The sequence below is a fragment of the Epinephelus fuscoguttatus genome, linkage group LG3, assembly GCF_011397635.1.
Source record: "Epinephelus fuscoguttatus linkage group LG3, E.fuscoguttatus.final_Chr_v1".
Lineage (NCBI taxonomy): Eukaryota > Metazoa > Chordata > Actinopteri > Perciformes > Serranidae > Epinephelus > Epinephelus fuscoguttatus.
This window is the reverse complement of record NC_064754.1, coordinates 2,721,382-2,734,006: the sequence shown is the minus strand read 5'-3', so window position 1 is coordinate 2,734,006 and position 12,625 is coordinate 2,721,382. Positions and strand designations below refer to the sequence as shown.

General features: G+C 41.0%; 1 protein-coding gene across 7 annotated transcripts in view; it reads left to right on the top strand.

Annotated features, from left to right (window-relative positions):
- The first annotated feature begins 3,571 nt into the window (after positions 1 to 3,571).
- The window catches only part of kif16ba (kinesin family member 16Ba), a 41,804-nt gene continuing 32,750 nt past the window's right edge, over positions 3,572 to 12,625 (top strand). For all 7 annotated transcript variants that reach the window (XM_049572477.1, XM_049572476.1, XM_049572475.1 and 4 more), the window contains exons 1-4: positions 3,572 to 3,957; positions 8,759 to 8,828; positions 8,929 to 9,042; positions 11,790 to 11,906. In XM_049572477.1, coding sequence (XP_049428434.1) covers positions 3,911 to 3,957; positions 8,759 to 8,828; positions 8,929 to 9,042; positions 11,790 to 11,906 — 348 coding nt within the window. In that variant the 5' untranslated portion in view covers positions 3,572 to 3,910. The remainder of the gene's footprint in view (positions 3,958 to 8,758; positions 8,829 to 8,928; positions 9,043 to 11,789; positions 11,907 to 12,625) is intronic.

The following is a 12,625-nucleotide window of genomic DNA, read 5'->3' as shown; positions in this document are numbered from 1 at the left end:
GTACCGCCACCAGCAGGTCAGGAGGAGAACTACAGGCTGAACTTCACCTGTGCAGTGATAGAGGAAGCACTCAGATCCTTTATCTAAGTAAAACTACTAATACCACACTGCCAAAATACTTTATTAGAAGTAAAAGTCCTGCATTGGAAATGTCCCTTCAGTCAAAGGATGTAAGTATATTCAGTACAATGTAACCTACACTGTAAACCCCAATTTACTCTTGACCCATAATTCACTCAACTTAAAGGTTTTGAGTACACCACACACAAAATAAACTGCCTGACAGGAATTTGATGTCAATTTAACACAACTTCTTTCTTTGTTGTTGTGTGAGCATGTGATTTTACATTATGACTGAGGTTTATTAATTGCTCGAGAGGGCCATGTGGATGAATGCAGGCCAGGGCAGGGACATGTTCCTGATTTCAGCTTCATTTACTACGTCAGCCTTAATGCACACAGGTGGGACGTCACTAACTGTGTATACAGCTTAACGCATGATGCAAAATGTCATCTACTACAACATTACCTGTGACTCATTACAACCATTGTCAAATACAGAAACAATGATCACTGTATAATGGGTAACATTAGTGAGTTTTCTTTGGCTTATGGCCACAAACACATTGTCTCACAGCATGCTGGGAAACATTAAGTGCACAGTGATAGTGTTGTTTATTGGCCTTAAACTGTCAATGTCAATGTCAGCTTTCTTTATATAGCACATTTAAAACAGCCAACGGCCAACCAAAGTGCTTTACAGTTAAAATAAGCAAAAACAACAACACACAAAAAACATTTATACAGTGAAATATAACAAAGATAAAAGACCCAGTAGAGGTGACTGTACTCAACCAAAGGCCAAGGTGAACAAGTGAGTCTTAAGCAGTGATTTAAAAGTGGAGAGGCTATTTGCAGTCCACACAGTCAACAGTAACGCGTTCCACAGAGTGGGAGCCGCGACTGCAAAGGCTCGATCTCCTCTAGTTTTTAAGAGTGATTGAGGAACATCCAAGACCATCTGATTCGCTGATCTGAGGGCTCTGGAGGGCTGATGCAACTTAATAAGGTCAGATAGGTATTCCGGGGCCAGCCCATTCAGAGACTTAAAAACAAATAAAAGAATCTTAAAATCAATCCTGTATCTAACCGGGAGCCAGTGAAGTGAAGAGAGCTCTGGAGTTATTTGCTCACGTTTCTTTGTCCCAGTCAGAAGACAAGCTGCTGCATTCTGAACAAGCTGCAGGCAGTTAAACTCTGACTGCTCAATGCCGACGTACAGGGAGGTGCAGTAATCTAACCGAGAGGTAATAAAAGCATGGATAAATTCTTTGAGGTCTTTCTGGCTGAGCTAAGGTTTAACTTTGGCTAGAAGCCTCAGTTGAAAAAAGCTAGACTTGACCACTGAGCTGACCTGTTTGTCTAGCTTAAAAGCACCATCAATAATCACACCAAGATTCCTAGCGTGGGATCCCATGTAAGGTTCCAGTGGGCCCAGGGAGCTGGCAAGGACCTGAACCAGATCAGGGTGACCGAACAAGACAACTTCCGTTTTGTTTTCATTCAATTTTAAGAAGTTTAAGTCCATCCATGTTTTAATGTCACTCACACAGGTTAGCACGGCCTGAAGGGAATCTTTGGAAGGAATCTTTAACGGCAAATACACCTGCACGTCATCAGCAAAGCAGTGAAAGGGAATACCATGCTTCCTAAATATTGACCCCAGGGGTAGCATATAAAGGGAGAACAATAGAGGGCCCAGAACTGACCCCTGGGGGACTCCACAGGTCAGAGGGGCCACTGAGGGGGGAAAACTGCCCCATAAGAACAGAAAAGGATCTGTCAGAGAGGTACGATTTAAACCAATGAGCCAGAGCCCAAAGTGACACCCTTACAGTTTTTCTTTTGTGCAACCAACAGTCCAAATCTCAACGTTTTTACTAATACATTACAATAATTAACATAATTAAAGGGAAAAGTAGCAAATCTTGTGAAGCTGGAATCATGAAATGTTTTACATGGTAAAAATACCTCAACTAACTGAAGCTGTCAGACAAATTTAGTCGAGCATAAAGTATAAAATAGCACAAAAAGAAAAACTCAAGTGAAGTGTCAGTACCCCTTTGTACTTGTGCACAGTACTTGACTAAATGCACCTGGTTACACTTCACCACACTGATGGGTACCCTTAAAATGAAGAAAACATGGTGCAGTGCAATATAGGCTACCTTACAAGCTAGTAACCTTTCTGTTTGCTGATGTCCCACAGCATGCAGCACGTCCTGTGTTGTTTTCACCCCTGCACCTCAGACAGCCTGAATCTGCCATCTGATATTCACACTGAACAAGATGCCTTGAACTATTAAATCTATGTCATTTTTGCTTTCATTTTTTTCCGATTCATTTTTCTGTCAATCCAAAGACTGATTGTAAGCTGTACATTTTTACTGCTCAACCATTGCCCCATGTAATCAACTTTTCCCCCATTATAATAACGATAGGGCTGCCATGTGCAGCATATGACTGTGTCAATTAATCCTACAATCCTATCTTAATTATCATGTCAGCTTTTTAGAGATCAGTATTGGAAATCTTTTAATAATGTACCTGTTGTAATGCCATCTCAACCCAAACAACTGTACAAGAACTTTGCTTAAAATAAAATACAATCTAAAAAATACAGACACGTTTTTTGATTCATGAAAGGGAAATATCTGATCACAGTGATGAACTTTTGACAGTTTTGAAGAAAAAAGTGTCGCACACTCTGGCTCCATATGCAGTTTATTTAATTCAACGTTTCGGCCACATAGTCTTCTTCAAGATTTGCTTTTGATGCTTAACACTTTTTAATACTCTGTGCTTCAGACACACTGTGTTTGCTACACAAACAGTATTGAGGTTCAATATACAGATAATGACAAACACCCAGTCTACTCTACTTTTTATATGTTATTGTACCATTTATCTTGTCTGACCAACAAACAAAATGTTAAGAAACAAAGTAAACACTGGAACCAAAGTTTTGAGTTTAATCAAGTTATTTTTGTGATAAATAGTAATTTTATAAAATTATTTTAACTCACTTGATTCATATATTAATTAACTCATCATTCCACTGCTCTCATAAATATTTACACTGATCAGTGTTTATCAGTGATTCTTTTGTATGTTTTTTTAATTTAAAATTAAACGGACGTGGTTTTATCAATGATTAGTCGATTTACAGAAAATCTGTTGGTTTTATTATTTCAAGCAAAAATAAAAAATAAAAACCCCTGGTTTTAGCTTCCTAAATGTGAATATTTGCAGGTTTTCTTCATCTTTTATTAACGTAAATTAAATCTTTAGCTAATCTTTGGGTTTTGGATCAAACAATTTCTAGATAATTAAAAAAAGCAAAAAAAATATACAAACATATAGTCTGCACATATTCACTTTGCACAAAGTAACATCAAACATTTTTTCTGGGTTTTATAAATATTTTTCTCCAAACATCAGCAGTGCGTTTTGTCTGCTCTTGGCTTCCGTACAGATGTAGTGTTTTCATCAGCTGATGCCTCCCCGTTACTTTGCTTCTTTTTGTCATGTGAAAGCTAACAGGCTAACAGGCTACTAACAGTGACCATGGATGTGAGCCGGTTCGCACCGGGACGGCGACGCGGTGTCACCGGACAACGATAACATCTGTCCCCTGAAACGACCCTCTGTCCTGCTCGCTATCTGTCTGCCGTGTGCAGTCCGTGTGCAGTCGGCCGGTTATCTTTGCGACTTTTGCCCCCTTTATCCCGCTGTGGCTCATGCTAGCTGGTTAGCCGGTTAGCTAATTAGCTGCCGTTAAGTTATAAAGCGGCGTCGCTTGCTTTGCGGCTAACGTTAACTGGCGAGGCGGACTGGACGGACATGTGCAATGGCATCGGTTCGGGTGGCTGTCCGGGTCAGGCCCATGAACAGACGGTGAGTCACAGACAGTTACACGGCTGTTAAACGTCAGAAATGATGTTTAAGCGGGTATAATGTCCGAGTGTCGTTGTTTTGTAATGCTAACTGAGGTTAGTTAGCCGCTGGTGGAGTGGGTGCTTAAATCTCACGAATGGACTCTGATAACATTTGTCACAATGTTGATTAAGTCTCTATTATAGTGAAATAATGTCATATAAAGTGTTACTGGCCTCAGGCCCTGGGCTTTCAGTTCAGTAAGGTGTGGGTGTGTGTGTGTGAGTGCAGGTGGTTTTGTGGTTTTCATGGGTTGTCTGCAGGAACAGCAGGTGTTCATTTAGTGATTTAAACAGAGGCTGACAACATATTCTCACCTGTTTGTCCCTGAGAGGCAGAGCAGGTGCAGCTGGCTGAGATCACAGCAGTGGAGGAGGAAGTATTCAGATTCTTTATTAGCACTAATACCAATACTAATAACTTTATTTATATGGTACCTTTCAAAACAACTGTTACAAAGCGCTTCACACATAAAACATTTAAAAGAAGCAACAATCAACAAGCAAAACAACAATTATAAAGCAAAATCACAATCAGGAGTCAACAATCTAAACGAAGGCCATGCGATGAAAGTAAGTTTTGAGGGCTGATGTAAAAGTAAGAAGTGAATTTTCATGTCAGAGTTCCTCAGGTAAGCTGTTCCAAAGGGTTGGAGCTCCCACAGCAAAAGCCCTGTCACCCCTGGTCTTTAGCTTTGAGTGAGGGATAACTAACAGGGCTTTGTCAGACGGCCGCAAGCTACGAGCTGGTGAATAATGTATTAAAAGCTCAGCCAGGTAGCTTGGTGCCAAACCATGCACGGCCTTAAAAGTCAAGAGTAAGATTTTAAAATCAGTTCCAAAACGTACAGGTAACCAATGAAGGGAAGCTAAAATAGGTGAGATGTGATCATGATTTCGTGCTCTAGTTAAAAGTCTGGCTGCAGCATTTTGGACACCCTGAAGCCGTTGAATCAAGTTTTGTCCCAGGCAAGTAAACGGAGCATTACAATAGTCCAGACAACACGATATAAAAGCATGAATCACTTTTTGAAGATCATTAAAAGAAATAAAAGATCTGATTCTAGAGATGTTTCTCAAATTAAAAAAGCACGACTGGGTTAGTCTTTTAACATGGGGCTCGAGAGTGAGGTTCTGATCCAGAATAACATCAAGGCCCTTAACAGTGGGAACGACGCGTTGTGCTAAAGAGCCAAGAGCAGGCAGAACTTGGCTGTGCGAGTGCTCAGGGCTTATAATAAGGACCTCTGTTTTAGAAGCGTTGAGCTGGAGAAAATTCACTGCCATCCAGTCCTTAACCGCAGCTAAGCAATTATGCAGGGCAGATAATTTAGCTGATTCTGATGGTTTGCAGGACAAGTACAGCTGAGTGTCATCAGCGTAACAATGAAAAATATCACACTGTCTAATAATGTGGGCCAAGGGAAGCAGATACAGAGAGAATAAAATTGGACCTAGAATGGATCCCTGTGGCACTCCAAACATAGACTGGGCTTGAGATGATGTGAAACCACTGACAGACACAGAACATTTTCTGTCTGAAAAATATGAAGTGCAGTTCCAGAGCTACCAACCAGTTCTCAATCTTTCAATAATGATGCTATGGTCCACCGTGTCAAACGCCGCACTAAGATCAAGTAGAACCAGAATTGAGGATTCACCAGCGTCTGCCTTCATCAACAAAATGTACTTATAGTAGGGGAGACGGGGGTCAATTGTTACATGTCAAGTTGCACCAATTAGAAGCGAGACAGAACCATGAAACGCTGCGTGTGCTCTATGGTAAGGTAACTTTATTTTTATCCATGGGCAGGTTTGCAGTGTAAATGCTCATTTATGCTAAACGTTAGCCTGGACTGTGACTTGTTTTTTGTTTGGGTGTTTATTTGGTGCCTCCCTGAGTGACTGGTTGAAAATGCATGACCGTCCCTCTGCCATAAATTAGTTATTAGATTTTAAAAGCTTACCCTTTTATGCTTGAAAGTTAAAGATTGAAGACAAAATCCTGGAGTTAAAAATGCCTTGGTTTTTCACAGTTGTCGTTTGCGAAAACAGTTATTTTTGACAATAATTTAAATGAGACACGCCACAGATTATGTGAAACAACGAGGGGAATATGAGCTGGACATTGAGGTAACTGAGGACATGTGCCTGGCAAACACAGCCCAGCCCCACTAACTCCTGCACCTGGAGAGACTTCTGCTGGAAAAACCTGATTTGTCTTTTCATCACGCCCAAACACAAGTCTAAACAAACTGGCACCCAGCTATGCTGCTGGAGGGAGTGTGGAGAAATCATGGTTGACCATGCCCATATTTGTTTTTCTCCTTCTGTTCAGACCTTCTGGAAGGAAGTAGCCACAATCATTTCAAAAACTTTTAGGGTTAGAACAACATTCACATCCCTTATCATGGGGACAGACTAAGTAAAGATGATACCTGTATACTGAAGATCCTGCTGGCAGCAAGTAAAAAGGCCATTACAAAATACTGGCTCCAGAAAAAGGACCCACTGTTTGTAGAACAGGGCATGCTTCATAAGAGCACATAAAACATGTTACAGGGACAACAGTACATAAAACATAAAAACAAAGCACACTTTAGACTGTAGTTATCTTTAAGTGTGCTGGTTTTCTTCATTTGCTATGAAAGTTAATTTAATCTTTAAGTTAATCTTTGTGTTTGTTTGACTGTGTTTTACTATTTTGTCACAATTTATAGACCAAGCCATTTATTAGTTATTGAAAAATCAACAAGACTTTTAATTAAGAATGCATGAATGTTTTTGGACAAGTCTCCGCTGACGTTTAACACATTTCCTGAACAGTCTCATGTCTGTTATAAAACAGGCTTATAGTGATAGCACACAGTGTTACGTAAGATGTTGTTCAGTTGTTGTCGCTCCGAGATAACAGACACCTTCACGTCACATTAAGCAGAGCTGAGGCTGATTTAAGTTACAGAAGTGTGAGGTTCAAAGACTTTTAATCTGACAGCACATGAGGTGCTCCTGTTTCTGCTCTGACTGAAACATAAAGGATGTTGTTGAGCGTGAGAACAAACCAGGGTGGAGACAGAACATTATACACGACTGAGCAAACATGTCGCCCTGCTGATACAATTAAAGTTCAGTCATGTGGATTTTATTGATCTCAGCCAGGTGTATGTGGAATCATAAGACAATCACGACATCACAAGTTAAACAGCAGAGTCTCGTTCAGACTGGAAGAGGTATATTTTCAGTTCTAGATTGGAGGCAGAAGATTCTAGTTTATATCATCACGCATATACATCACAGTTCATTCACTTTGCAATTACTGCACACGTCTCCAACAAATGTTTACTTTAATGTATGTTACTTTTTATCCTTACATTTTAACTTTTGCACAGTTGTATGATTTTGTCTTTATACATATTTAAAGGCTACATAAAGTTTTGTTCAACCTGGACCCTATTTTCACATGTTTTTGTGTCTAAGTGACTAATAGGAGCAACAATTTTGAAACTGGTTCAGTATTAAGTGACAGCACTGGAGCCAGCAGCAGCAAAACAAACTACAATGCATCCACTTGCTGCATTTGTGCACTGTCAATGTACGTTCACTAAAAGTGTTTGTTTTTTGTCACTGACAGGCTCAAATTGTTATTCTAAGTGTGTGAAACTATTATGGGAAGGATCCCTACAGATATAGATTTTGTTAAAAAGTTAGATCCTTTTTCTTTAACCAGAAACAGCCCTGAAATCGCCACTGCCAAACTCACCAGACTCCATTTTGATAAACAGTGAGAATAGAGGCAGCATGTTTGTTCGTCTAACTGGGTGAATTAATGGTGTATTTCAACCAAACCAGAATCGGATGATAGTGGAAAATGTTTCGCCTCTGCTGGCTGCAGCGCTCTTGCTCAATACTAGACTAAGTCAGTTGGACACAAGAACACGGGGAACTAGGGTCCAGGTTGAAAGATATCAGACTTACTCTTTAGTGAGCATTGCTGCAGGGAGCCTGAGATCTCAGGGCTTTCATTGCCAACAACTGCTTCTGTGTAACTGTTGTGCACATGATACTACAGAACCAGGAGATACAGTGACAGATTTTTAAAGCTGGATCACAGAGAAATGTGTGAAAAATAAAGTACAGGATGACGAAACAGTTAGATGTAGTTTATCATCCTTTTGACATGTGATACAGAATGGATATGTGGTGATATTGGACAGTTTGACAAATTGTTTTTATACATCTGAATCCACTGATATCCTGCTCTCCAGTCTGGTGGTGCTCCAATGCTCCAATCCAACATGCACTCGTACTGACAAAAAAATTGATAATGGTTTGTTTTATATCTGTGACGAAGATTTTCAGAATCTGCTTGCTTGACTAGGTATGTGTTCACGTCCAAGGAATGTGACTCTGGTTTTAAGATGCTTGAGTGTGCTGAGACACAGTTTAAAAGCAAGGACAGGTAGTTTATTTACGAAGGTTTTAAAAGGTGATCTGAAACTGGATTATAGTCAGAGTAAAATTAAGTATTACAGTGACATTGAAAGAAGGCAATGTCAGCTTCTCACAATCAGCTGCGTGTTACTCTGACTTTTTAAAGAAACAAACTTATATGAAATGTTTTTTGGGTTGATGTTAAACCTGTTGTAAGATGTACACTGAATTAATTCTCAGTGGAGAAGCAAATATTTAAGTCTGTCCTGTGTGTATGTCATAAGATAAGCAATGTGTTTTACAGCTACATAAACATTATTGATGTTTCACAGGGAGAAGGATTTGACTGCAAAATGCATCATCAAGATGGAGGGGACCAAAACCACCATCACCAACCTGAAGGTACTTTTTCCCCCAAAAGAGTGAGACAGTGTTCAGGCTGATAAAGATTCAAACACGTTGTAAGTGAAGCTTTGTCTTTTATATTTTGTGTTTCCCAAAGATCCCTGATGGCATCGCAGGTGATTCCACGAGGGATCGAACCAAAACCTTTACGTACGACTTCTCCTACGACTCCACAGACTGTAAGAACTCCACCTTTGTCTCTCAGGAAAAGGTAAATAAGAGTCAAAGGGTTTGTCTCTGTTTCCATTCTTGTCCTTTTTAAAAACTACTTAAAAACCCATTCAGGCACAAATCAGCTGACAGCATTCAGGTTGTTGAGATTTGGGAGGTGGTCATGTTGGTTCCCCTGTGAGCGGCGGTTATCCAGAACACCCTTTTCTAGATCTGCTGAGACTTTTACATGTAACTTCAGAAAACCATAATCCAAAAAAAACAACCAAGGCACAAAAGCATGATGGGAACTTTATCCCAACTGGAAATTAGAAATAGAAAAATTGAAGCGTTTTGAATTCCCTGTAAATTTGAATCATTATATCACTTTTGCCTCACAAGCATGGTTCTTCTGATCCTGGAACACTGACGGATGGAATTCCATTCATTCATTTTTCCATAACCACTTACCCTGTTGAGGGTCGCGGGGGGGTGGAGCCTATCCCAGCTGACACTGGGTGAGAGGCAGGGTTCACCCTGGACAGGTCACCAGACTATCACAGGGCTGACACATAGAGACAGACAACCATTCACACTCACATTCACACCTACGGACAATTTAGAGTCACCAGTTAACCTGCATGTCTTTGGACTGTGGGAGGAAGCTGGAGCACCTGGAGGAAACCCACGCTGACACGGGGAGAACATGTAAACTCCACACAGAGGGGCTCCCCCAGCCTGGGTTCAAACCAGGAACCCTCTAGCTGTGAGGCGACAGTGCTAACCACTTTTCCCTCAAGCTCTTCTTGAACACTGCATTCTCGAGAATGAGATGGATGCAAGGTCACAGTGACCTTGGCCTTCAACCTATGACCACCAAAATCTAATCACTTCATCCTCAAGTCAAAGTAAATATTTTTGCCAAATTTAAATAGAATAGAACAGAAAGCCTTTATTGTCATTGCACAGGAACAAAGGGATGCTACGTATACAACGAAATTGCGGGGGCTACTTCTACGGTGCAAACAAGTACAGATAACTGCGAACAACATTTATGAAACAAGATTGTTGTGTTACAGACACCAAGACAATAAATAAGTAGAAATTCCTTCAAGGTTTTCTTGAGATATCGTGTTTACAAGAATGAAACAGATGGACGGACAACCTGAAAACATAATGCCTCTATAATGCCTTCAGCCACGGCTGTCGCTGGTGTGGAGGCATAAAAAACAAAACAGAAAGAAATGAATCTAAATCTGACTGTGGGAGGAAGCTGGAGCACCTGGAGGAAACCCACGCTGACACGGGGAGAACATGTAAACTCTGCACAGAAGGGCTCCTCCACCCTGGGTTCGAACCAGGAACCCTCTAGCTGTGAGGTGACAGTGCTAACCACTGCACCGCTGTGCTGCCAAGTATGGAATTTGATTTATGTCATTTCCAGGCCTGGATAAGTATTGAAAAGAGAGTGTTTGTGTTTCCAGACCCCATTCTGTTTTCTAAAATATGAAATTCAGACACAAGCAGAGTGTTTTTCATGGTGTTTGGAGCAGGCAGCCAGCGCAGCCAAAATGTTTACCACCATGTGAGAGAGTGCGGGCCAGAGTGAGGCTGATGTCGTCAAAATCAAGGCGAGAAGTATGGCGTGCAACTGAACACACACTCCTAATGGAGCTGTCTCAATGCCTGCATGCCACAGCCACATTAGTTAAAAGAAAATGCGGCAATACCTTTGAGTTGCATTTAGTCATAGCTTCACTAATAACCTAATATTAAGCTTGTCTGAACATTTATGAATTATGCAGCGATGTAGTTGTCAGAAAAGTTAACAGACTTTCTTTCCTGCACGAGGAAACCTTCATGATTGTGTTCATCATCAATTCAGTGGACACAGTGAATAAACAAGGCTGTGCTCACCGTGAAATTAAATTATTTCACCATTTTCAACTCATTTTTGGTTCTTATTTATTTGCAAAAGGACTCCCGCACACTGTCTAACTTGCAATATATAGTTTATTTGCGACTTTTCGGTACTAGACATTGATCAAGCAGGTTTGCCTGGTGAAGGTCTAGTACCGAAACATCGTAAATAAATTATGTATTGCAAGTTAGACAGTGTGCGGGAGTCCTTTTTTCCTTTCTTCTCTCTCCAACACACCTGTCTTGTTTAATAGATGTGCAAAGTGTTTCCTTTGTTCTTATTTATAAAAGAGACTAAAATATGATGGGGGTGCAATAATAATATAATTTATTCAATATGTAATAGAAAAATAGTAGTTCACTCCCTCTTTTGGTCCTCTGAAAATGTGGAGGAACTCTGTATGCAGATATCTGAGTTGTGCTGTCAGCATGTGTTTTAAAGTCTCCGATGTTATTCTTGAGATAAGATATGTCCTGCCAAGATAAGACCTGTAATGACTATAATAAAGAAAGAATCAGTCTTGAGTTTCAAATGATTGACCTGGCTCATTTTCCAATCCTGCTTTGCAAATCTCCTCTTGTTCTTTTGTTGGATGATTATCGGTAACAAAGGTTTAGATTAGGGGTCAGAGGTTGGAGGATTGATCAAGCTCTTGTTTTCGGTCAAAGCAGCTTGTTACTGATGGACTGTGTGTGTTTACTCAGGACTCTAACATGTCCTAAGCTCTGATAGATCATGTTACAGCTCTGCAACATCAATACTGAGTCATGTGAGTCTCAAACCTGGAGTGACATGTTTTGCAATCTCAGACACCAGTAAACACGTCGTCAGAAGCCTTACAGAGGTCTAAGCAGAAATCAAAACTTTTTTTCTTGTTTTATTTGCAGGTTTTTAAAGATCTGGGTTTGGATGTGCTGAAGGCGGCGTTTGAGGGCTACAACGCCTGCGTCTTCGCCTACGGGCAGACCGGCTCTGGGAAGTCCTACACCATGATGGGAAATCCTGTGAGACAAAACTCTGGACATATTAAACACTCACATTCACAGACTCTTATCCAGAAAGACGTAAACACAGAGATAAGATTCACACAGTGCAAAATATTGATCTGTCTGCTCAGCTGTAATGAAGTCATTACTGAACGGCTCCAGACCAGTTTGACAGATCAGTGTGGACAGCAGGGCGGCAACTAACGATCATATTCAATATCAGTTCATCTATTGATTATTTTTCTCAATTAATCGTTAAAGGCAGAACAGGCAGGATTTTTCCTTTGCAGTTGGTAAACACAACATTCAAAGTTGGCCCCTCCTCCCTGTGCTTATGACCTGGCACCTGGTCGCTACGTCCTAATAGAGTCCCGCCCACACACTTTAAGCGCTGTTACTGGCGGGGGGGTTACACAGTGCTGCCCAAAGGTTGACGCCCAAGAACATGTAGAACAAAGCAAAATTAGAAGATGAAGGCAGAGGGCAGGTTTTCTGCAGATACAGACACTGCTCACATTTCTAGTGGGCTGTAAGTGATGTTGAGAGGGACTACTTTGTGTGAGTCTGTACATTGGCTTTTAGGAAACTCTTGCACATTGGGGCACCCGCTAGCTTACCTGGTAGAGCAGGCGTCCCATGTACAAAGGCTGCGTCCTTGCTGCAGCTGCTGTGGGCTTGATTCCAACCCACGGCCCTCTGCTGCACGTCATCCCTCCTCCCTCTGACCCCCCAGCGCT